This window comes from Hyperolius riggenbachi, chromosome 1 (genome assembly GCF_040937935.1).
Source record: "Hyperolius riggenbachi isolate aHypRig1 chromosome 1, aHypRig1.pri, whole genome shotgun sequence".
Taxonomy (NCBI): Eukaryota; Metazoa; Chordata; class Amphibia; order Anura; family Hyperoliidae; genus Hyperolius; species Hyperolius riggenbachi.
Window position 1 is genome coordinate 690634092 of NC_090646.1, and position 26965 is coordinate 690661056.

Below are 26965 nucleotides of genomic sequence, written 5' to 3' on the forward strand. Positions count from 1 at the left end.
TGGCAGTGAGTGGCGGCAATGCGTGGGTTGCAGTGAGTGGGTGGCAGTGAGTGGCATCAATGTGTGGGTGGCAGTGAGTGGAGGCAATGCGTGGGTTGTAGTGTGTGGCAACAATGCGTGGGTGGCAGTGTGTGGGTGGCAGTGGGTGGCAGAAATGCGTGGGTGGCAGTATGTGGGTGGCAGTGAGTGGCAGTATGTGGGTGGCAGTGAGTGGCAGCAGTGTGTGGGTGGTAGTAAGTGGCAGCAATGTGGGGGTTGCAGTAAGTGGCAGCAATGTGTGGGTGGCAGTAAGTGGCAGCAATGTGTGGGTGGCAGTAAGTGGCAGCAATGTGTGGGTGGCAGTGAGTGGCAGCAATGTGTGGGTGGCAGCGTGGGGGTGGCAGTGAGTGGCAGCAATGTGTTGGTGGCAGTGTGTGGGTTGCAGTGTGTGGGTGGCAGGGTGCGGGTGGCAGTGAGTGGCAACAATGCGTGGGTGGCAGTGTGTGGGTGGCAGTGAGTGGCAGCAATGTGTGGGTTGCAGTGAGTGGTGACAATGCATGGGTGGCAGTGTGTGGGTGGCAGTGAGTGGCATCGATGTGTGGGTGGCAGTGAGTGGCGGCAATGCATGGGTTGTAGTGTGTGGCAACAATGCGTGGGTGGCAGTGTGTGGGTGGCAGAAATGCGTGGGTGGCAGTATGCGGGTGGTAGTAAGTGGCAGCAATGTGGGGGTTGCAGTAAGTGGCAGCAATGTGGGGGTGGCAGTGAGTGGCAGCAATGTGTGGGTGGCAGTGAGTGGTGGCAGTGTGTGGGTGGCAGTGAGTGGCAGCAATGTGTGGGTGGCAGTGTGTGGGTTGCAGTGTGTGGGTGGCAGTGAGTGGCGACAATGTGTGGGTGGCAGTGTGTGGGTGGCAGTGAGTGGCAGCAATGTGTGGGTTGCAGTGAGTGCGACAATGCGTGGGTGGCAGTGTGTGGGTGGCAGTGAGTGGCAGCAATGTGTGGGTTGCAGTGAGAGGCGACAATGCATGGGTGGCAGTGTGTGGGTGGCAGTGAGTGGCAACTATGCGTCGGTGGCAGTGTGTGGGTGGCAGTGAGTGGCAACAATGTGTGGGTGGCAGTGAGTGGCAGCAATGCATGGGTTGCAGTGTGTGGGTGAGAGTATGTGGGTGGCAGTGAGTGAGTGGCAGCAGTGTGTGGGTGAGAGTATGTGGGTGGCAGTGAGTGAGTGGCAGCAGTGTGTGGGTGGTATTAAGTGGCAGCAATGTGGGGGTTGCAGTGAGTGGTGACAATGCGTGGGTGGTAGTGTGTCGGTTGCATTGTGTGGATTGCAGTGAGTGGCAGCAATGCATGGGTTGCAGTGTGGGGGTGGCAGTGAGTGGCAGCAATGTGTGGGTGGCATGAGTGACAGCGTGGGTTGCAGTGTGTGGCGGCAATGCATGGGTGGCAGTGTGACAGCTGGTCATGTGACCCTGCATGCTGCTCCACTGCCAGACAGCCCTGACTGATGATCCCGCCCCTGACTGACAGCTGATCATGTGACCCTGCATGCTGCTCCATTGCCAGACAGCCCTGACTGATGATCCCACCCCCGAGTGACAGCCGTTCATGTGACCCTGCATGCTGCTCCACTGCCAGACAGCCCTAACTGATGATCCCGCCCCCGAGTGACAGCCGTTCATGTGACCCTGCATGCTGCTCCACTGCCAGACAGCCCTGACTGATGATCCCGCCCCCGAGTGACAGCCGATCATGTGACCCTGCATGCTGCTCCACTGCCAGAAAGCCCTAACTGATGATCCCGCCCCCGAGTGACAGCCATTCATGTGACCCTGCTTGCTGCTCCACTGCCACACAGCCCTGACTGAAGATCCCGCCCCTGAGTGACAGCCGATCATGTGACCCTGCATTAGTGTTGAACCGAAATTTTCGAAATTTCATGTTTTCTTAATTACGGACACGAAATTTGCAGCTACGACACAAATTCTTAATTTCGTAATTGCCATACAAACCGTAATTCGGAATTCTGTAATCGAAATTTCGGTTTTGTAATTTCGCGTTGTGGCGCAAATTCGTGTTTAACGCGAAATTTAGTAATTTCATGTTTTCTATACAAACAAAGTTATTTTAGTTATGAAAATGAACGTAATTTTGTTTCTAATAGTAATTATGCACATTTAGGTAATGACTAAACTCAGGAAAGTCACTCATTGATTGCAATTACTGATAATGCAAAGGTCCCTGCACATGCTGTCACTTTAAATGTATCAGGAGGCTCTATCTGCAGCCACTTCTAAGACAGGTGCTCTTTATCAAGGAACACTTAGCAGTCATGCTGAGACATTTGGTTTTGGGCCTTGCAAAATCTGATAATGCAAAAGTCCCTGCATGTGCTGTCGCTTTAAATGTATCAGGAGTCTCTACCTGCAGCCACTTGTAAAGGTGGCCACTAACGCTCCAATTTCTAGAGAAAAATCGTTCACTACACCATAAACTAACCAATCATTGCTTCCTATCTATCACGACCCCCAAGAAAATCCAAATTTTCGCTCGACGAAAATTAATTCGGGCGACATTTTTTTCACTCGTTCATAATCGATTGTGTCCACCAATGGAGATTATATACAACCAATCCGATCAGAATTTCTGATCGCTCCAACGATTTTTCGCTAGAAATTGGACCGTTAGTGGCCAGCTTTAGACAGGTGCTCTTTGTCAAGATTCACTTAGTAGTGGTCATGCATGCTGAGACACTTGGTTTTGGGCCTTGCAATATCTGATAATGCAAAGGTACCGGCAAGTGCTGTCGCTTTAAATGTATCAGGAGCCTCTGGACTGGAACACAATTTCGAGAAAGGTCAAATTTGCGTGTTAAACATGAAATTTTGATTTGCTTGTGTTACGTAAATGATCGTAATTACGAAATTCCAAAGGAACACGAAATGTCACGTAATTTCGTGAAATTCAAAAAAATTTGATTACGGCCATAATCGTAATTTCGCGAATGACGCAAAATTTCATGTAATCATAATTGGGTCATTACGCTCATCACTACCCTGCATGCTGCTCCACTGCCAGACACCCCTGACTGATGATCCCGCCCCCGAGTGACAGCCAGTCATGTGACCCTGCATGCTGCTCCATTGCCAGACAGCCCTGACTGATGATCCCGCCCCTGACTGACAGCCGATCATGTGACTCTGCATGCTGCTCCACTGCCAGACAGCCCTGACTGATGATCCCGCCCCTGACTGACAGCCGATCATGTGACCCTGCATGCTGCTCCATTGCCAGGCACCCCTGACTGATGATCCCACCCCCGAGTGACAGCCGTTCATGTGACCCTGCATGCTGCTCCATTGCCAGACACCCCTGACTGATGATCCCGCCCCCGAGTGACAGCCAGTCATGTGACCCTGCATGCTGCTCCATTGCCAGACAGCCCTGACTGATGATCCCGCCCCTGACTGACAGCCGATCATGTGACTCTGCATGCTGCTCCACTGCCAGACAGCCCTGACTGATGATCCCGCCCCTGACTGACAGCCGATCATGTGACCCTGCATGCTGCTCCATTGCCAGGCACCCCTGACTGATGATCCCACCCCCGAGTGACAGCCGATCATGTGACCCTGCATGCTGCTCCACTGCCAGACACCCCTGACTGATGATCCCACCCCCGGCTGGCAGCCGATCATGTGACCCTGCATGCTGCTCCACTGCCAGACAGCCCTGACTGATGATCCCCCCCTCCCCCGAGTGAAAGCCAGTCATGTGACCCTGCATGCTGCTCCACTGCCAGACAGCCCTGACTGATGATCCCGCCCTTGAGTGACAGCTGATCATGTGACCCTGCATGCTGCTCCACTGCCACACAGCCCTGACTGATGATCCCGCCCCCGAGTGAAAGCCGATCATGTGACCCTGCATGCTGCTTCATTGCCATACAGCCCTGACTGATGATCCCGCCCCTGACTGACAGCCGATCATGTGACCCTGCATGCTGCTCCATTGCCAGACAGGCCTGACTGATGATCCCACCCCCGAGTGACAGCCGATCATGTGACCCTGCATGCTGCTCCATTGCCAGACAGCCCTGACTGATGATCCCACCCCCGAGTGACAGCCGTTCATGTGACCCTGCATGCTGCTCCATTGCCAGACAGCCCTGACTGATGATCCCACCCCCGAGTGACAGCCGATCATGTGACCCTGCATGCTGCTCCACTGCCAGACAGCCCTGACTGATGATCCCACCCCCGAGTGACAGCCGTTCATGTGACCCTGCATGCTGCTCCACTGCCAGACAGCCCTAACTGATGATCCCGCCCCCGAGTGACAGCCGTTCATGTGACCCTGCATGCTGCTCCACTGCCAGACAGCCCTGACTGATGATCCCGCCCCCGAGTGACAGCCGATCATGTGACCCTGCATGCTGCTCCACTGCCAGAAAGCCCTAACTGATGATCCCGCCCCCGAGTGACAGCCGATCATGTGACCCTGCATTAGTGTTGAACCGAAATTTTCGAAATTTCATGTTTTCTTAATTACGGACACGAAATTTGCAGCTACGACACAAATTCTTAATTTCGTAATTGCCATACAAACCGTAATTCGGAATTCTGTAATCGAAATTTCGGTTTTGTAATTTCGCGTTGTGGCGCAAATTCGTGTTTAACGCGAAATTTAGTAATTTCATGTTTTCTATACAAACAAAGTTATTTTAGTTATGAAAATGAACGTAATTTTGTTTCTAATAGTAATTATGCACATTTAGGTAATGACTAAACTCAGGAAAGTCACTCATTGATTGCAATTACTAATAATGCAAAGGTCCCTGCACATGCTGTCACTTTAAATGTATCAGGAGGCTCTATCTGCAGCCACTTCTAAGACAGGTGCTCTTTATCAAGGAACACTTAGCAGTCATGCTGAGACATTTGGTTTTGGGCCTTGTAATATCTGATAATGCAAAAGTCCCTGCATGTGCTGTCGCTTTAAATGTATCAGGAGTCTCTACCTGCAGCCACTTGTAAAGGTGGCCACTAACGCTCCAATTTCTAGAGAAAAATCGTTCACTACACCATAAACTAACCAATCATTGCTTCCTATCTATCACGACCCCCAAGAAAATCCAAATTTTCGCTCGACGAAAATTAATTCGGGCGACATTTTTTTCACTCGTTCATAATCGATTGTGTCCACCAATGGAGATTATATACAACCAATCCGATCAGAATTTCTGATCGCTCCAACGATTTTTCGCTAGAAATTGGACCGTTAGTGGCCAGCTTTAGACAGGTGCTCTTTGTCAAGATTCGCTTAGTAGTGGTCATGCATGCTGAGACACTTGGTTTTGGGCCTTGCAATATCTGATAATGCAAAGGTACCGGCAAGTGCTGTCGCTTTAAATGTATCAGGAGCCTCTGGACTGGAACACAATTTTGAGAAAGGTCAAATTTGCGTGTTAAACATGAAATTTTAATTTGCTTGTGTTACGTAAATGATCGTAATTACGAAATTCCAAAGGAACACGAAATGTCACGTAATTTCGTGAAATTCAAAAAATTTTGATTACGGCCATAATCGTAATTTCGCGAATGACGCAAAATTTCATGTAATCATAATTGGGTCATTACGCTCATCACTACGCTGCATGCTGCTCCACTGCCAGACACCCCTGACTGATGATCCCGCCCCCGAGTGAAAGCCAGTCATGTGACCCTGCATGCTGCTCCATTGCCAGACAGCCCTGACTGATGATCCCGCCCCTGACTGACAGCCGATCATGTGACTCTGCATGCTGCTCCACTGCCAGACAGCCCTGACTGATGATCCCGCCCCTGACTGACAGCCGATCATGTGACCCTGCATGCTGCTCCATTGCCAGGCACCCCTGACTGATGATCCCACCCCCGAGTGAAAGCCGATCATGTGACCCTGCATGCTGCTCCATTGCCAGGCACCCGACTGATGATCCCGCCCCCGAGTGACAGCCGATCATGTGACCCTGCATGCTGCTCCACTGCCAGACACCCCTGACTGATGATCCCACCCCCGGCTGGCAGCCGATCATGTGACCCTGCATGCTGCTCCACTGCCAGACAGCCCTGACTGATGATCCCCCCCTCCCCCGAGTGAAAGCCAGTCATGTGACCCTGCATGCTGCTCCACTGCCAGACAGCCCTGACTGATGATCCCGCCCTTGAGTGACAGCTGATCATGTGACCCTGCATGCTGCTCCACTGCCACACAGCCCTGACTGATGATCCCGCCCCCGAGTGAAAGCCGATCATGTGACCCTGCATGCTGCTCCATTGCCATACAGCCCTGACTGATGATCCCGCCCCTGACTGACAGCCGATCATGTGACCCTGCATGCTGCTCCATTGCCAGACAGCCCTGACTGATGATCCCGCCCCCGAGTGACAGCCGATCATGTGACCCTGCATGCTGCTCCATTGCCAGACAGCCCTGACTGATGATCCCACCCCCGAGTGACAGCCGTTCATGTGACCCTGCATGCTGCTCCATTGCCAGACAGCCCTGACTGATGATCCCACCCCCGAGTGACAGCCGATCATGTGACCCTGCATGCTGCTCCACTGCCAGACAGCCCTGACTGATGATCCCGCCCCCGAGTGACAGCCGATCATGTGACCCTGCATGCTGCTCCACTGCCAGACAGCCCTGACTGATGATCCCACCCCCGAGTGACAGCCGTTCATGTGACCCTGCATGCTGCTCCACTGCCAGACAGCCCTAACTGATGATCCCGCCCCCGAGTGACAGCCGATCATGTGACCCTGCATGCTGCTCCACTGCCAGACAGCCCTGACTGATGATCCCGCCCCCGAGTGACAGCCGATCATGTGACCCTGCATGCTGCTCCACTGCCAGACAGCCCTGACTGATGATCCCACCCCCGAGTGACAGCCGTTCATGTGACCCTGCATGCTGCTCCACTGCCAGACAGCCCTAACTGATGATCCCGCCCCCGAGTGACAGCCATTCATGTGACCCTGCATGCTGCTCCACTGCCACACAGCCCTGACTGAAGATCCCGCCCCCGAGTGACAGCCGATCATGTGACCCTGCATTAGTGTTGAACCGAAATTTTCGAAATTTCATGTTTTCTTAATTACGGACACGAAATTTGCAGCTACGACACAAATTCTTAATTTCGTAATTGCCATACAAACCGTAATTCGGAATTCTGTAATCGAAATTTCGGTTTTGTAATTTCGCGTTGTGGCGCAAATTCGTGTTTAACGCGAAATTTAGTAATTTCATGTTTTCTATACAAACAAAGTTATTTTAGTTATGAAAATGAACGTAATTTTGTTTCTAATAGTAATTATGCACATTTAGGTAATGACTAAACTCAGGAAAGTCACTCATTGATTGCAATTACTGATAATGCAAAGGTCCCTGCACATGCTGTCACTTTAAATGTATCAGGAGGCTCTATCTGCAGCCACTTCTAAGACAGGTGCTCTTTATCAAGGAACACTTAGCAGTCATGCTGAGACATTTGGTTTTGGGCCTTGCAAAATCTGATATTGCAAAAGTCCCTGCATGTGCTGTCGCTTTAAATGTATCAGGAGTCTCTACCTGCAGCCACTTGTAAAGGTGGCCACTAACGCTCCAATTTCTAGAGAAAAATCGTTCACTACACCATAAACTAACCAATCATTGCTTCCTATCTATCACGACCCCCAAGAAAATCCAAATTTTCGCTCGACGAAAATTAATTCGGGCGACATTTTTTTCACTCGTTCATAATCGATTGTGTCCACCAATGGAGATTATATACAACCAATCCGATCAGAATTTCTGATCGCTCCAACGATTTTTCGCTAGAAATTGGACCGTTAGTGGCCAGCTTTAGACAGGTGCTCTTTGTCAAGATTCACTTAGTAGTGGTCATGCATGCTGAGACACTTGGTTTTGGGCCTTGCAATATCTGATAATGCAAAGGTACCGGCAAGTGCTGTCGCTTTAAATGTATCAGGAGCCTCTGGACTGGAACACAATTTCGAGAAAGGTCAAATTTGCGTGTTAAACATGAAATTTTGATTTGCTTGTGTTACGTAAATGATCGTAATTACGAAATTCCAAAGGAACACGAAATGTCACGTAATTTCGTGAAATTCAAAAAATTTTGATTACGGCCATAATCGTAATTTCGCGAATGACGCAAAATTTCATGTAATCATAATTGGGTCATTACGCTCATCACTACCCTGCATGCTGCTCCACTGCCAGACACCCCTGACTGATGATCCCGCCCCCGAGTGACAGCCAGTCATGTGACCCTGCATGCTGCTCGATTGCCAGACAGCCCTGACTGATGATGCCGCCCCTGAGTGACAGCCGATCATGTGACCCTGCATGCTGCTCCACTGCCAGACAGCCCTGACTAATGATCCCGCCCCAGAGTGACAGCCGATCATGTGACTCTGCATGCTGCTCCACTGCCAGACAGCCCTGACTGATGATCCCACCCCTGACTGACAGCCGATCATGTGACCCTGCATGCTGCTCCACTGCCAGACAGCCCTGACTGATGATCCCACCCCCGAGTGACAGCTGATCATGTGACCCTGCATGCTGCTCCACTGCCAGACACCCCTGACTGATGATCCCACCCCTGAGTGACAGCCGTGTGACCCTGCATGCTGCTCCACTGCCAGACAGCCCTGACTGATGATCCCGCCCCCGAGTGAAAGCCGGTCATGTGACCCTGCATGCTGCTCCACTGCCAGAAAGCCCTGACTGATGATCCCACCCCCGAGTGAAAGCCAGTCATGTGACCCTGCATGCTGCTCCACTGCCCAACAGCCCTGACTGATGATCCCGCCCTTGAGTGACAGCTGATCATGTGACCCTGCATGCTGCTCCACTGCCAGACAGCCCTGACTGATGATCCCGCCCCAGAGTGAAAGCTGGTCATGTGACCCTGCATGCTGCTCCACTGCCAGACAGCCCTGACTGATGATCCCGCCCCCGAGTGACAGCTGATCATGTGACCCTGCATGCTGCTCCACTGCCAGAAAGCCCTGACTGATGATCCCGCCCCCGGCTGACAGCCGGTCATGTGACCCTGCATGCTGCTCCATTGCCAGACAGCCCTGACTGATGATCCCACCCCCGAGTCACAGACGGTCATGTGACCCTGCATGCTGCTCCATTGCCAGACAGCCCTGACTGATGATCCCACCCCCGAGTGACAGCCGATCATGTGACCCTGCATGCTGCTCCACTGCCAGACAGCCCTGACTGATGATCCCGCCCCCGAGTGACAGACGATCATGTGACCCTGCATGCTGCTCCAGTGGCTGGGGGTGGAATTGCAGCTGTGTACAGAGGAAACAGGGCTGCTGGGAGCTGCTGTAGCAGGATGTCCTGTGTGGGAGGTCTCTGTGGAGTGACAGCAGGACCTGCAGTGTCCGGGTACAGTCCTCTGCTGGGAAGGCATTGCGGGGACCCCCAGTGGCTGGTGGAGGAATTGCAGCTGAGACAGAGGGAACAGGGCTGCTGGGAACTGCGGTAGCAGGATGTCCTGTGTGGGAGGTCACTGTGGAGTGACAGCAGGATCTGCAGTGTCCAGGTACACTCCTCTGCTGGGAAGGCATTGCGGGGACCCCCAGTGGCTGGTGGAGGAATTGCAGCTGAGACAGAGGGAACAGGGCTGCTGGGAGCTGCTGTAGCAGGGTGTCCTGTGTGGGAGGTCTCTGTGGAGCGACAGCAGGACCTGCAGTGTCCAGGTACACTCCTCTGCTGGGAAGGCATTGCGGGGACCTCCAGTGGCTGGGGGTGGGATTGCAGCTGTGTACAGAGGAAACAGGGCTGCTGGGAGCTGCTGTAGCAGGATGTCCTGTGTGGGAGGTCTCTGTGGAGTGACAGCAGGACCTGCAGTGTCCGGGTACAGTCCTCTGCTGGGAAGGCATTGCGGGGACCCCCAGTGGCTGGTGGAGGAATTGCAGCTGAGACAGAGGGAACAGGGCTGCTGGGAACTGCGGTAGCAGGATGTCCTGTGTGGGAGGTCTCTGTGGAGTGACAGCAGGATCTGCAGTGTCCGGGTACACTCCTCTGCTGGGAAGGCATTGCGGGGACCTCCAGTGGCTGGGGGAGGAATTGCAGCTGTACATGGAGGGAACAGGACTGCTGGGAGCTGCTGTAGCAGGATGTCCTGTGTGGGAGGTCTCTGTGGAGTGACAGCAGGACCTACAGTGTCCGGGTACACTCCTCTGCTGGGAAGGCATTGTGGGGACCTCCAGTGGCTGGGGGTGGGATTGCAGCTGTGTACAGTGGAGACAGGGCTGCTGGGAGCTGCTGTAGCAGGGTGTCCTGTGTGGGAGGTCTCTGTGGAGTGACAGCAGGACCTGCAGTGTCCAGGTACACTCCTCTGCTGGGAAGGCATTGCGGGGACCCCCAGTGGCTGGGGGTGGAATAGCAGCTGAGGCAGAGGGAACAGGGCTGCTGGGAACTGCTGTAGCAGGGTGTCCTGTGTGGGAGGTCTCTGTGGAGTGACAGCAGGACCTGCAGTGTCCGGGTACACTCCTCCCCAGGAAGGCATTGCGGGGACCCCCAGTGGCTGGTGGAGGAATTGCAGCTGAGGCAGAGGGAACAGGGCTGCTGGGAGCTGCTGTAGCAGGATGTCCTGTGTGGGAGGTCTCTGTGGAGTGACAGCAGGACCTGCAGTGTCCAGGTACACTCCTCCCTGGGAAGGCATTGCAGGGACCCCCAGTGGCTGGTGGAGGAACTGCAGCTGAGGAAGAGGGAACAGGGCTGCTGGGAGCTGCTGTAGCAGGGTGTCCTGTGTGGGAGGTCTCTGTGGAGTGACAGCAGGACCTGCAGTGTCCGGGTACACTCCTCTGCTGGGAAGGCATTGCGGGGACCTCCAGTGGCTGGGGGAGGAATTGCATCTGTACATGGAGGGAACAGGACTGCTGGGAGCTGCTGTAGCAGGATGTCCTGTGTGGGAGGTCTCTGTGGAGTGACAGCAGGACCTACAGTGTCCGGGTACACTCCTCTGCTGGGAAGGCATTGTGGGGACCTCCAGTGGCTGGGGGTGGGATTGCAGCTGTGTTCAGTGGAGACAGGGCTGCTGGGAGCTGCTGTAGCAGGGTGTCCTGTGTGGGAGGTCTCTGTGGAGTGACAGCAGGACCTGCAGTGTCTGGGTACATTCCTCCCCGGGAAGGCATTGCGGGGACTCCCAGTGGCTGGTGAAGGAATTGCAGCTGAGGCAGAGGGAACAGGGCTGCTGGGAGCTGCTGTAGCAGGATGTCCTGTGTGGGAGGTCACTGTGGAGTGACAGCAGGACCTGCAGTGTCCGGGTACACTCCTCTGCTGGGAAGGCATTGCGGGGACTCCCAGTGGCTGGTGGAGGAATTGCAGCTGTACATGGAGGGAACAGGGCTACTGGGAGCTGCTGTAGCAGGGTGTCCTGTGTGGGAGGTCTCTGTGGAGTGACAGCAGGACCTGCAGTGTTCGGGTACACTCCTCCCCGGGAAGGCATTGCGGGGACCCCCAGTGGCTGGGGGAGGAATTGCAGCTGAGGCAGAGGGAACAGGGCTGCTGGGAAATGCTGTGGCAGGGTGTCCAGTGTGGGAGGTGTCTGTGGACTGACAGCAGGACCTACAGTGTCCGGGTACACTCCTCCTCTGGGAAGGCATTGCGGGGACCTCCAGTGGCTGGGGTAGGAATTGCAGCTGAGGCAGAGGGAACAGGGCTGCTGGGAGCTGCTGTAGCAGGATGTCCTGTGTGGGAGGTCACTGTGGAGTGACAGCAGGACCTGCAGTGTCCGGGTACACTCCTCCTCTGGGAAGGCATTGCGGGGACTCCCAGTGGCTGGGGGAGGAATTGCATCTGTACATGGAGGGAACAGGGCTGCTGGGAGCTGCTGTAGCAGGGTGTCCTGTGTGGGAGGTCTCTGTGGAGCGACAGCAGGACCTGCAGTGTCCGGGTGCACTCCTCCCCGGGAAGGCATTGCGGGGACTCCCAGTGGCTGGTGGAGGAATTGCAGCTGAGGCAGAGGGAACAGGGCTGCTGGGAGCTGCTGTAGCAGGATGTCCTGTGTGGGAGGTCTCTGTGGAGTGACAGCAGGACCTGCAGTGTTCGGGTACACTCCTCCCCGGGAAGGCATTGCGGGGACTCCCAGTGGCTGGTGGAGGAATTGCAGCTGAGGCAGAGGGAACAGGGCTGCTGGGAGCTGCTGTAGCACGGTGTCCTGTGTGGGAGGTCACTGTGGAGTGACAGCAGGACCTGCAGTGTCCAGGTACACTCCTCTGCTGGGAAGGCATTGCGGGGACCTCCAGTGGCTGGGGATGGAATTGCATCTGTACATGGAGGGAACAGGGCTGCTGGGAGCTGCTGTAGCAGGGTGTCCTGTGTGGGAGGTCTCTGTGGAGCGACAGCAGGACCTGCAGTGTCCAGGTACACTCCTCTGCTGGGAAGGCATTGCGGGGACCTCCAGTGGCTGGGGGAGGAATTGCAGCTGAGGCAGAGGGAACAGGGCTGCTGGGAGCTGCTGTAGCAGGGTGTCCTGTGTGGGAGGTCTCTGTGGAGTGACAGCAAGACCTGCAGTGTCCGGGTACACTCCTCCTCTGGGAAGGAATTGCGGGGACCTCCAGTGGCTGGGGTAGGAATTGCAGCTGAGGCAGAGGGAACAGGGCTGCTGGGAGCTTCTGTAGCAGGATGTCCTGTGTGGGAGGTCACTGTGGAGTGACAGCAGGACCTGCAGTGTCCAGGTACACTCCTCTGCTGGGAAGAAATTGTGGGGACCTCCAGTGGCTGGTGGAGGAATTGCAGCTGAGGCAGAGGGGACAGGACTGCTGGGAGCTGCTGTAGCAGGGTGTCCTGTGTGGGAGGTCACTGTGGAGTGACAGCAGGAACTGCAGTGTCCAGGTACACTCCTCTGCTGGGAAGGCATTGCAGGGACCCCCAGTGGCTGGGGGAGGAATTGCAGCTGAGGCAGAGGGAACAGGGCTGCTGGGAGCTGCTGTAGCAGGGTGTCCTGTGTGGGAGGTCTCTGTGGAGTGACAGCAGGACCTACAGTGTCCGGGTACACTCCTCTGCTGGGAAGGCATTGTGGGGACCTCCAGTGGCTGGGGGTGGGATTGCAGCTGTGTTCAGTGGAGACAGGGCTGCTGGGAGCTGCTGTAGCAGGGTGTCCTGTGTGGGAGGTCTCTGTGGAGTGACAGCAGGACCTGCAGTGTCTGGGTACATTCCTCCCCGGGAAGGCATTGTGGGGACTCCCAGTGGCTGGTGGAGGAATTGCAGCTGAGGCAGAGGGAACAGGGCTGCTGGGAGCTGCTGTAGCAGGATGTCCTGTGTGGGAGGTCTCTGTGGAGTGACAGCAGGACCTGCAGTGTCCGGGTACACTCCTCCCCGGGAAGGCATTGCGGGGACTCCCAGTGGCTGGTGGAGGAATTGCAGCTGTACATGGAGGGAACAGGGCTGTTGGGAGCTGCTGTAGCAGGGTGTCCTGTGTGGGAGGTCTCTGTGGAGTGACAGCAGGACCTGCAGTGTCCGGGTACACTCCTCCCCGGGAAGGCATTGCGGGGACCCCCAGTGGCTGGTGGAGAAATTGCAGCTGAGGCAGAGGGAACAGGACTGCTGGGAGCTGCTGTAGCAGGGTGTCCTGTGTGGGAGGTCACTGTGGAGTGACAGCAGGACCTGCAGTGTCAGAGTACACTCCTCTGCTGGGAAGGCATTGCGGGGACCTCCAGTGGCTGGGGGTGGAATTGCAGCTGTACATGGAGGGAACAGGGCTGCTGGGAGCTGCTGTAGCAGGGTGTCCTGTGTGGGAGGTCTCTGTGGAGTGACAGCAGGACCTGCAGTGTCTGGGTACACTCCTCCCCGGGAAGGCATTGCGGGGACTCCCAGTGGCTGGTGGAGGAATTGCAGCTGAGGCAGAGGAAACAGAGCTGCTGGGAGCTGCTGTATCAGGGTGTCCTGTGTGGGAGGTCACTGTGGAGCGACAGCAGGACCTGCAGTGTCCGGGTACACTCCTCTGCTGGGAAGGCATTGCAGGGACCCCCAGTGGCTGGGGGTGGGCACAGAGGAAACAGGATCGTGTTGAGTTGTCACCAGACCCTACAACCCCCCACCTCCCAACTATAAATCCCCCCCCCCCTGCACGGTGGGGGAGGAGGGGATGTACATAGGATGGATGTATACATTGGAGTAGTGACATACCTGGCTCTGGAATCCCACCATGCGCATTGCGTTACACAGCGTCTTGTACTCCTCCGCCCAATCCCGAGACTCCTCGCAGCATCCATGTGCAATGTACCTGCAGAGAAGACAAACTGTGTGGGAGGGGCTTATTCATGTACATCTCCTTCTACTTGTTACTGTCCCCCCCGATGCCTCTACATGGAGGGTGTCACTGTCCCCCTCCCCCCCCCCACACACACACGGAGCATGTCACGGTCCCCTATTCTACCTGTACATGGAGGGTGTCAGCAGGCCGTACACCTCGCGCTCCTCCCCCGGACAGCCATACAGCATGGAGTAGAAGACGTGGAAGTTGCGCTCTCCGGGGTCCTGGTGAGAGACTCGCGATTTCTCCAGCAGGTACTCATTGATCTTCGCTCCTTTTACTGCAAATACAAAAATGATTATTTTTGGGACATGGACTTCACAGAACAAACTAAACGTATCCAAGCCAGTGTGTCTGGGTACCCATTAATCTCTCCCAGTGCCACTTGCTTATGGAGTCCCACAGGGTTCTGTGCTAGCACCATTACTCCATTCCAGTGCACAAGCTGCCACTGGGCAAAACAGTCCAGAGCTATGGCCTCGAAGACCATCGTTACACAGACCACACACAACTGTATCTGTTCCTCAAGCCTACAAGACCCATCAGCATCCACCAATGCCTGGAAATAGAGGAAATACAGAAGTGGATGAACACCAGCAGGCTGAGGCTGAACTGAGGTGTTGGTGGCAGGGGCGTTACTAGGCCCAAAGATCAGTGCCCCGGATCTATTATGAGGTGCCCCGGATGTCATCCAGGCAGAGTCAGCTGTGGTGCCTCAATGTGGGCATACAGGGTGCAGTACTGCCTCTATGGGGGCATGCTGGGAGTTGTGGTTCTTCTATGGGGGCATGCTGGGAGTTGTGGTGCCATACAGGGTGCAGTACTGCCTTTATGGGGGCATGCTGGGAGTTATGGTGCCTCGGTGGGAGGCCCCTGGAAGCATGGGAGGGGGTCTCCTAGAAGGTCAGGGAATGATATGGGGGGACTGTCAGACAACCTGGCAGCAGGACAGCCCACCCAGCAGAACTCCAGGCCAGCCAGCACAGAAGCCAGGTAACTGCCTAGTTATGTGATACTAGCTGATGACCCGGCGTTGCCCAGGTATGTATTTGGCTGATGTTGGCTCCACCCACTGATGGGCCGGCATTGCCCGGGAATGTATTTGGCTGATGTTGGCTCCACCCACTGATGGGCCGGCATTGCCCGGGTATGTATTTGGCTGATGTTGGCTCCGCCCACTATTTCTAACCCTAACACACAAACACTCAATGACCAAGTTTGTGAGCTTTGTGGTCTTTGGCATCAATAAGTTGTATTTTCCCATTGAGATGAAACAAATGTGATTGGCTGTTTGTATCTCCGCCCCCTTTTCTGAATTTGAACCCCAGTGACTGACTGTACCAAGTTTGTGGCTTGTGCCTATAACAGTGCAAGAATGGCAGCAATTTAAATATTCCCCTTGAAAATCAACAGGTGAATTTTGATTGGCTATTATAGGCTCCACCCACTTCCCTGAATATTAATCTCAGTCACCCAGTGACCATCTGGGCAAAGTTTGGGAACCCTGCCATTAACAGTGTAAGAAGGGCTGCAGTTTATATTTTCCTATTGAAATTTATTTTTGGCTCCGCCCACTTTTTGAAAGCTTGACACACAGTCACCCAGTGACCAGGTTTGTGAGCTTTCAGGTTCCTGGCATCAAAAATGTGTGAAGGGAAGCAGTTTATCCACCAAGGCAATCTGATTGGCTGTTTGTGGCCCCTCCCCTTTAGTGAATTTGGACCCCAGTCACCCAATGACCGACTGTAGCAAGTTTGAAGCCTCTGCCATTAACAGTGTAAGAATGGCAGCAGTTATTATTATTATTATTGATTTATAAAGCGCCAACATATTCCGTGGCGCTGTACAAAGTAAGAAACAAACATGGGGTACATAATACAGACAATGGTGTACACTAATATACAAGATACATAATTAGTGACAAAATACAAAGAATGATACAAAATACAAATTATACAATTGGTAATGACAGTGATAAAAGTAACATGATAAATAAAATGTATAATGGTTACCAAGACACAAAAGGGGGAGAGAGCCCTGCCCTTGCGGGCTTACAATCTAAAAGGAATGGGGGGGGGGGAAACAGGAGGAGGGGTAGTATGCAGCAAATATATAGAGGCAGAGTGTTTTAGGATACCTAGTAGGAGTGCAATTTGGTCTTAGGACAAAGGGAAGTGGCCTAAGGTAGCGCATATGCTTGTCGGAACAAATGAGTTTTTAGAGAGCTTTTAAAAGTAACAAAGGTTGGCGAGTGACGGATGTGTTGTGGGAGGGGATTCCAGAGGAGGGGTGAAGCGCGTGCAAAGTCTTGTAAGCGTGAATATGAGGAGGTGATTCTAGAGGAGGACAACAGAAGATCATGTGCCGATCTGAGATTGTGATTGGGTTGGTATCTGGAGATTAGTGAGGATATGTACCGGGGAGAGAGATTGTGGAGAGCTTTGTAGATTAGGGTTAGGAGTTTGAACTGGATCATCTGGTTAATTGGCAGCCAGTGAAGAGCTTGACAGAGAGGAGCAGCAGAGGAAGATCGAGAAGAGAGATGAATGAGACAAGCAGCTGAGTTCAGTACCGACTGGAGCGGGGCCAGTTTGTTAGACGGTAGTCCACAAAGTAGTACGTTGCAGTAGTCCAGACGAGAAATTATGAGAGCATGTATTAACATTTTGGTTGTGTCTTGGGCGAGAAAGGGACGGATGTGAGATATGTTTTTGAGTTGGAGATGGCAGGAGCTGGTTATGGAGTTAAGATGAGGAATAAAAGAGAGAGACGAGTCCAATATCACCCCCAAGCACCGAGCTTTGGGTACTGAAGTTATGGGAGTGTTATTAACATTTATTGTAACTTCAGGCAGGGAGGTGGACAGAGACGGTGGAAAAATTATTAGTTCTTTTTTACTCATATTAAGTTTTAGGAAGCGAGAGGACATGAAGGAGGATATAGCAGACAAGCAGTCAGGAACACGTTTAAGGAGGGAGTTAAGGTCTGGGTCAGAGAGGTACAGTTGCGTATCGTCTGCATAGAGGTGGTATTGAAACCCGAATGAGTTGATTAAATCACCAAGACCATGCATGTAGATGTAGAAGAGGAGGGAACCAAGGACAGAGCCTTGAGGAACCCCGACAGACAAAGCATGAGGAGAGGAGATCTGATCCGAGTAGGAGACTGTGAAGGACCTTCCAGAGAGGTAGGAAGATAACCATGTGAGAGCAAGGCCCTTTATTCCGACATTTGAAAGTATATGTAATAGTAAGGTGTGGTTGACAGTATCAAATGCTGATGACAGGTCAAGAAGGATGAGTATGGAAAACTGACCTTTGGATTTGGCTGTAAGAAGGTCATTGGCCACTTTGGTGAGGGCTGTTTCCGTGGAGTGGTTGGTTCAAATATTCCCCTTGAAAATCAATAGGTGAATTTTGATTGGCTGTTGAAGGCTCCACCCACTTTCCTGAATATTAATCCCAGTCACCCAGTGACCTACTGTGCAAAGTTTGAGACTCCTGCGATTAGAATGGCAGCAATTAACATTTTCACATTGGAATTTGAGAGCCTGAAATTCGATAGGCACTTTTATTCTCCACCCACTTTTCCTGGATGTGTCACCTCGGTCACCAAGTGACCACCTGTGCCAAGTGTGGGGACTCTGGCTTGTTTACTGTGAGAATGGCAGCCTTTTTCATTTTTCCCATTGACTTGAATGGGTGAAATTTGATTTGCTGTTTGTAGCTCCGCCCACTTATGCAGGGGGGACGCGAGACCCCAGAACATATCATCCCAGGTAGTGAGGGATACCAAGTTTCGTTCAAATCGGTCAAGCCGTTTTCGAGCTCTTCTTCACTGTTAATGGCAGGGTTCTCAAACTTTGCACAGTTGGTCACTGGGTGACTGGGATTAATATTCAGAAAAGTGGGTGTAGCCTAAAAAAGTCAATCAGAATTCATCTGTTGATTTTCAAGGGGAATATTAAAATTGCTGCCATTCTTCCACTGTTAATGGCAAACGCCTCAAACCTGGTACAGTTGGTCATTGGGTCACTGGTGGTCAAATTCAGAAAAGGGGGTGGAGCCACAAACAGCCAATCAGATTTGTTTCATCTCACTGGGAAAACACATTTTTTATGCCAAGGACCCCAAAGCTCACAAACTTGGTCATTAAGTGACTGTGTGTCCAGGTTACAAAAAGTGGGTGGAGCCAAAAACAAATTTCACTGGGAAAAATATAAACTGCAGCCATTCCTACACTATCAGGGTTCTCAAACTTTGCCCAGATGGTCACTGGGTGACTGAGATTAAAATTCAGGAAAGTGTGTGGAGCCTATAATAGCCAATCAACATTCACCTGTTGATTTTCAAGGGGAATATTTAAATTGCTGCCGTTTTTACACTGTTAATAGCAGATGCCTCAAACCTGCTATAGTTGGTCATTGGGTGACTGGGGTTCAAATGTCGGAGAGGGGCGGAGCCACAAACAGCCAATCAGATTTGTTTAATTTCTATGGGAATATACAATTTGTTGATGCCAAGACCCCAAAGTTCCAAAACTTGGACATTGAGTAATTGTGTGTTAGGGTTACAAAAAGTGGGCAGAGCCAACACCAGCCAAATACATTCCCGGGCAACGCCGGGCAATCAGCTAGTATTATATATTACACAGCTCTGTACATAACACCAGTCACACCGCTAACTGTCCCTATTGTCCATAATAAACAGAGAACAGAAGTAGACGATTACCAGCTCCATGACTGAATCGTAGTTGAATGTATTTTCCAAACCGACTGCTATTCTGGTTCATTACCGTCTGAGCATTTCCAAATGCCTCCAGCAAAGGATTCACCTGCAAAAAATTCAATTCACTGGTGATAGGAAACAATTATATTAACAGAATTATAAAATACAAATCTTTTTACATAATCCCAACCCTAAAAATTCTAATTGTGTACAATGAACAGAGACGCCAAAAGTATAAAATTAGATTAAATGAGCATAAAAACCAACTCAAATGGCAAAAATGAAGGAGGAAGTGGTGGTCTTCCCTCCCTCAAGCAGACACGACAACCACTGCGATTCAGACAGTCAAACACATTAGAAACTCCCCAAAAAATTAGCAACGCGTTTCGCAGGCTCAATCCCACTTCATCAGGCAATATAAGGAGGAGTATCAAGTGATCTGCACAAGGATTCAAATTAAGCACCTTTGTGACAGAGACAGAGGTGCTTAACTTGAATCCTTGTGCAGATCGCTTGATACTCCTCCCTGTATTGCCTGATGAAGCGGAATTGAGCCTGCGAAACGCGTTGCAATTTTTTGGGGGAGTTTCTAATAAATGTGTTTGACATTTGAGTCGGTTTTTAAGCTCATTTAAACTAATTTTATACTTTTGGCGCCTCTGTTCATTGTATACAATTTGGAGTCCACCCTTGGTGGAGAGTTGCTACCCTTATTTCCTGTCTACAGAGAGCGACTTCTTAATCCTGAGTGGGGTCAGGATAATCTCCCCACCTGCCTTTACAGTGGTTGCCTAATGGTAACCCTGACTTGTGAGTATCTAGCAATACCAATTTATTGCCACCTTATCCAGTACGTATTACACTATTGGGGCTCTTGGTGTTCCCTGTTTTTAGCTAAATTCTAATGACCATCCATCACCGTTCCGTCCATGACAACCCAGAAAAGAAGCTCCTGGACGGACATTTCTCATGTCCAGATTATTTTCAGCAGGATTCCATTCTTGTCCTCCTGATCTTCCATCCAAGTGATCTGAATATGGAACGCTTAGCCTTCATTCAGCACTAGTGTTGGGCGAACAGTGTTCGCCACTGTTCGGGTTCTGCAGAACATCACCCTGTTCGGGTGATGTTCGGGTTCGGCCGAACACCTTATGGTGTTCGGCCAAACTGTTCGGCCATATGGCCGAACTAAGAGCGCATGGCCGAACGTTACCCGAACGTTCGGCTAGCGCTGTGATTGGCCGAACGGGTCACGTGTAGTGTTGGGCGAACATCTAGATGTTCGGGTTCGGACCGAACATGGCCAAACTCCGAACATAATGGAAGTCAATGGGGACCCGAACTTTCGTGCTTTGTAAAGCCTCCTTACATGCTACATACCCCAAATTTACAGGGTATGTGCACCTTGGGAGTGGGTACAAGAGGAAAAAAAAATTTAGCAAAAAGAGCTTATAGTTTTTGAGAAAATTGATTTTAAAGTTTCAAAGGGAAAACTGTCTTTTAAATGCGGGAAATGTCTGTTTTCTTTGCACAGGTAACATGCTTTTTGTCGGCATGCAGTCATAAATGTAATACATATAAGAGGTTCCAGGAAAAGGGACCGGTAACGCTAACCCAGCAGCAGCACACGTGATGGAACAAGAGGAGGGTGGCGCAGGAGGAGAAGGCCACGCTTTGAGACACAACAACCCAGGCCTTGCATGAGGACAAGAAGCGTGCAGATAGCAATTTGCATTTTGTCGCCATGCAGTCATAAATGTAATACAGATGAGAGGTTCAATAAACAGGGACCGGAAACGCTAACCCATCACAGATGTTCATTGTTCATGTTACTTGGTTGGGGTCCGGGAGTGTTGCGTAGTCGTTTCCAATCCAGGATTGATTCATTTTAATTTGAGTCAGACGGTCTGCATTTTCTGTGGAGAGGCGGATACGCTGCCGATCTGTGACGATGCCTCCGGCAGCACTGAAACAGCGTTCCGACATAACGCTGGCTGCCGGGCAAGCCAGCACCTCTATTGCGTACATTGCCAGTTTGTGCCAGGTGTCTAGCTTCGATACCCAATAGTTGAAGGGTGCAGATGGATTGTTCAACACAGCTACGCCATCTGACATGTAGTCCTTGACCATCTTCTCCAGGCGATCGGTGTTGGAGGTGGATCTGCACGCTTGCTGTTCTGTGTGCTGCTGCATGGGTGTCAGAAAATTTTCCCACTCCAAGGACACTGCCGATACCATTCCCTTTTGGGCACTAGCTGCGGCTTGTGTTGTTTGCTGCCCTCCTGGTCGTCCTGGGTTTGCGGAAGTCAGTCTGTCGGCGTACAACTGGCTAGAGGAGGGGGAGGATGTCAATCTCCTCTCTAAAGTCTCCACAAGGGCCTGCTGGTATTCTTCCATTTTGACCTGTCTGGCTCTTTCTTCAAGCAGTTTTGGAACATTGTGTTTGTACCGTGGATCCAGAAGGGTATAAACCCAGTAATTGGTGTTGTCCAGAATGCGCACAATGCGTGGGTCGCGTTCAATGCAGTCCTAGGCCGAAGAGGTCATAGCCTAGGGTCACAAAACCTGTTTATTGGGCAATTTCAATGGTGGCGAGTCTGACGTACATAAATCGCAGCAATGGCCGTTAGCAACGTCTGAATCTCACGAAATGTCTCATGCAGGTAGAAGACATATTGTTAGACTTGGGCTCCAAAGATGGGTTCCCTACATCTCTGCAAACCAGAGTTACAGGGCTCCAAATTTGGTAAAATCCCCCATAGGCTTTCATTGGGCCTCCTATTTACAGTTCCAAAATCTCACATCTTTTCAAAGGGCAATGGCTCAGCAGTACCAAATTTTCTAGCATTGTAGGGACCCTTAGGGGGAACATGACTGGTGAGTTTCGGGCCCCTAGGCCGAAGAGGTCATAGCCTAGGGTCACAAAAACCTGTTTATTGGGGCTATTTCAATGGTAGTGATGGTGACGTACATAAATCGCAGCAATGGCCGTTAGCAAAGTCTGAATCTCACGAAATGTCTCATGCAGGTAGAAGACATATTGTTAGACTTGGATTCCAAAGATGGGGTCCCTACATCTCTGCAAACCAGAGTTACAGGGGTCCAAAATTGGTAAAATCCCCCATAGGATTTCATTGGCTCCCTATTTCACTTTCCAAAATCTCACATCTTTTCAAAGGGCAATGGCTCAGCAGTACCAAATTTTCTAGCATTGTAGGGACCCTTAGGGGGATCATGACTGGTGAGTTTTGCCACTGCTGAGCCATTGCCCTTTGAAATGGTGTGAGATTTTGGAACGGTAAATAGGAGGCCCAATGAAAGCCTATGGGGGATTTTACCAATTTTGGACCCCTGTAACTCTGGTTTGCAGAGATGTAGGGACCCCATCTTTGGAATCCAAGTCTAACAATATGTCTTCTACCTGCATGAGACATTTCGTGAGATTCAGACTTTGCTAACGGCCATTGCTGCGATTTATGTACGTCACCATCACTACCATTGAAATAGCCCCAATAAACAGGTTTTTGTGACCCTAGGCTATGACCTCTTCGGCCTAGGGGCCCGAAACTCACCAGTCATGTTCCCCCTAAGGGTCCCTACAATGCTAGAAAATTTGGTACTGCTGAGCCATTGCCCTTTGAAAAGATGTGAGATTTTGGAAAGTGAAATAGGGAGCCAATGAAATCCTATGGGGGATTTTACCAATTTTGGACCCCTGTAACTCTGGTTTGCAGAGATGTAGGGACCCCATCTTTGGAATCCAAGTCTAACAATATGTCTTCTACCTGCATGAGACATTTCGTGAGATTCAGACTTTGCTAACGGCCATTGCTGCGATTTATGTACGTCACCATCACTACCATTGAAATAGCCCCAATAAACAGGTTTTTGTGACCCTAGGCTATGACCTCTTTGGCCTAGGGGCCCGAAACTCACCAGTCATGTTCCCCCTAAGGGTCCCTACAATGCTAGAAAATTTGCCACTGCTGAGTAATTGCCCTTTGAAAAGATGTGAGATTTTGGAACTGTAAATAGGAGGCCCAATGAAAGCCTATGTGGGATTTTACCAAATTTGGAGCCCTGTAACTCTGGTTTGCAGAGATGTAGGGAACCCATCTTTGGAGCCCAAGTCTAACAATATGTCTTCTACCTGCATGAGACATTTCGTGAGATTCAGACGTTGCTAACGGCCATTGCTGCGATTTATGTACGTCAGACTCGCCACCATTGAAATTGCCCAATAAACAGGTTTTGTGACCCTAGGCTATGACCTCTTCGGCCTAGGACTGCATTGAACGCGACCCACGCATTGTGCGCATTCTGGACAACACCAATTACTGGGTTTATACCCTTCTGGATCCACGGTACAAACACAATGTTCCAAAACTGCTTGAAGAAAGAGCCAGACAGGTCAAAATGGAAGAATACCAGCAGGCCCTTGTAGAGACTTTAGAGAGGAGATTGACATCCTCCCCCTCCTCTAGCCAGTTGTACGCCGACAGACTGACTTCCGCAAACCCAGGACGACCAGGAGGGCAGCAAACAACACAAGCCGCAGCTAGTGCCCAAAAGGGAATGGTATCGGCAGTGTCCTTGGAGTGGGAAAATTTTCTGACACCCATGCAGCAGCACACAGAACAGCAAGCGTGCAGATCCACCTCCAACACCGATCGCCTGGAGAAGATGGTCAAGGACTACATGTCAGATGGCGTAGCTGTGTTGAACAATCCATCTGCACCCTTCAACTATTGGGTATCGAAGCTAGACACCTGGCACAAACTGGCAATGTACGCAATAGAGGTGCTGGCTTGCTCGGCAGCCAGCGTTATGTCGGAACGCTGTTTCAGTGCTGCCGGAGGCATCGTCACAGATCGGCAGCGTATCCGCCTCTCCACAGAAAATGCAGACCGTCTGACTCAAATTAAAATGAATCAATCCTGGATTGGAAACGACTACGCAACACTCCCGGACCCCAACCAAGTAACATGAACAATGAACATCTGTGATGGGTTAGCGTTTCCGGTCCCTGTTTATTGAACCTCTCATCTGTATTACATTTATGACTGCATGGCGACAAAATGCAAATTGCTATCCGCACGCTTCTTGTCCTCATGCAAGGCCTGGGTTGTTGTGTCTCAAAGCGTGGCCTTCTCCTCCTGCGCCACCCTCCTCTTGTTCCATCACGTGTGCTGCTGCTGGGTTAGCGTTACCGGTCCCTTTTCCTGGAACCTCTTATATGTATTACATTTATGACTGCATGCCGACAAAAAGCATGTTACCTGTGCAAAGAAAACAGACATTTCCCGCATTTAAAAGACAGTTTTCCCTTTGAAACTTTAAAATCGATTTTTTCAAAAACTATAAGCTCTTTTTGCTAATTTTTTTCTCCTCTTGTACCCACTCCCAAGGTGCACATACCCTGTAAATTTGGGGTATGTAGCATGTAAGGAGGCTTTACAAAGCACAAAAGTTCGGGTCCCCATTGACTTCCATTATGTTCGGAGTTCGGGTCGAACACCCGAACATCGCGGCCATGTTCGGCCTGTTCGGCCCGAACCCGAACATCTAGATGTTCGCCCAACACTATTCAGCACTAGCTATTCCAATCTTCAACTCCTGGATTTGATTTATCTCCAGCTGCTTCTACATTACCACATCCTTGGTCCTTCAGACCTCAATCTCCGCCTTTTCCTTTCTGGCAGTCTAATCTAGGGATGGTCGCTAAATTCCGCGGAAGATTTCCGCGATTCCGGACGGAATTTGGTGATTCCGGTTCCGTTGCGATGGAACGGAATTGCTATAGCGCTATGGCAGAAAAATGTGGTATTCCGAGGAATGCACATTTTTTTTGCCACCAAACGGATTTCTACCTAAAAAAAAAAAAAAGAATTTCTGCTCGACAGACTTACATATTCCATCCTTCCTTCCTCCTCCCCCTCCGGAGGAGGAGGAGGATCTTGTCTTCCAGGGAATTGTAGGATGTCAAAAGCCAGCTCACATACATTGGCCAGGAATCGAACCCAGGTCTAGTGCTTGGAAGGCAGCTCTCCTCACCGATACACCACCACCAACACTACATGCTGAAGCCAGCCTAGCATGTACCATTGTGATATATCCAAGAGAAAAATTAGCTTGCTTAGGGATTTGTAGAATGTCAAAAGCCAACTAACATACATTGGCCAGGAATCGAACCCAGGTCTAGTGCTTGGTAGGCTGCTATCCTAACCATTATACCACCACCAACACTACATGCTGAAGCCAGCCTAGCATGTACCATTGTGATATATCCAAGAGAAAAATTAGCTTGCTTAGGGATTTGTAGGATGTCAAAAGCCAGCTTACATACATTGGCCAGGAATCAAACCCAGGCCTACCGCTTGGTAGGCTGCTATCCTAACCATTATACCACCAACACAACACACTACAATGCTACATGCTGAAGCCAGCCTAGCATGTACCATTGTGATATATCCAAGAGAAAAATGAGCTCTCTCTCTCTCTCTCTCTCTAGGACTTGATGCCATTGAACTGAATTTTCAGCTTAAAACCATCAACGGATACCGGCAGAATTTCACAGGCAATTTAGGAATTCCGCCGGATTGAGAAAGCAATTTCCGCCTAAAATTGTGGAAAATACAATTCCGCGGAAAGCGGTGACCATCCCTACCAGAGAGAGAGAGAGAGAGAGAGATGAATCTACATGGCTATCTGGGGTTCTCTTCGGACAACTATTGAACACAAAAGGCAAGGCCATGCCTGGGTGGGCTTGAACCACCAACCTTTCGGTTAACAGCCAAACATGCTAACCAATTGTGCCACAAAGACTGTGTACCACAGAGACTGTGTACCACAAAGACTGCACGCAGTTGCTGTTGAATGATTTTATGGGGATGTATGTGTGTCTTTTGGAAGGAGGAAGTAAGTCTGCTCCAAGAAGTTTCCTTTAATGGTCTCTCTCCATCCATCCTGTACTGTCCCCACACATCTTCCTCTCTCTGCTAGTCTCTTCACTACCAAAACTCTGTTGGCCAACTAAATGGGTACCTGGAGGATTTGCTGGCAAAGTTGGCTGTTTCCACGGCTGCATCTCACCAGGTGTCGGAGGAGAAGCTTGGTACTCTCTGTTTTCCCAGCTCCACTGTCTCCACTAAGGAAAGAGGAAGAGGCATCAGGCGAGACTTCTTCACAAACAAGCTTTTCATTTCCAGCCATCCCAAGACTTTCCCAGCTACCAAACAAATCTTCTTCTAGACACCCACGGCATTGTCTCCCCAAACCCCCTTCCTTTCCTGTATCTGCAGTTAGGGTGTACCGATTTTTTGTTCGCGAACCTCCGCAAACTTGCGAACGTTCGCGAACCGCAATAGACTTCAATGGGGAGGCGAACTTTGAAAACTAGAAACATTTATGCTGGCCACAAAAGTGATGGAAAAGATGTTTCAAGGGTCTAACACTTGGAGGGGGGCATGGCGGAGTGGGATAGACGGCAAAAGTCCCGGGGAAAAATCTGGATTTGACGCAAAGCAGTGTTTTAAGGGCAGAAATCACATTGAATGTTGAATTGCAGGCCTAAACTGCTTTACAACATCTTGCATGTGTATACATCTATCAGGAAGTGCAATTCTTTCTCCCTCCTCCCCCGGAGGAGGAGCTTGTCTTCCAGGGGTTTGTAGGATGTCAAAAGCACGCTCACATACACTGGCCAGGAATCAAACCCAGGTCAACTGCTTGGAGGGCAGCTATTCTCACCACTATACCACCAACACTACAGGCTGAAGCTAACCTAGCTGGCCTGGGAAGGATGAAAAGCTAGGTGGGCATGCAACCATTCCTGCTAACCTAAAGCTTACTTGTGTCTTACAACACATTGGCTTAAGACGTTACCAAATCATAAATTTAAAGATAAAGCGAGGTGCAAAAATGAAATCATACC

At 51.0% G+C, this 26965-nt stretch overlaps 1 protein-coding gene across 1 annotated transcript in view; it reads right to left on the reverse strand.

Annotated features, from left to right (window-relative positions):
* Window positions 1–26965, reverse strand: part of LOC137544753 (myosin-IIIb-like) — a 418671-nt gene that overhangs the window by 343331 nt on the left and 48375 nt on the right. The window contains exons 4-7 of the mRNA XM_068265847.1: window positions 26077–26179; window positions 19036–19138; window positions 14429–14585; window positions 14179–14275 (exon numbers count right to left, since the gene is read on the reverse strand). Of these exons, the coding sequence (XP_068121948.1) occupies window positions 14179–14275; window positions 14429–14585; window positions 19036–19138; window positions 26077–26179 (460 nt within the window). The remainder of the gene's footprint in view (window positions 1–14178; window positions 14276–14428; window positions 14586–19035; window positions 19139–26076; window positions 26180–26965) is intronic.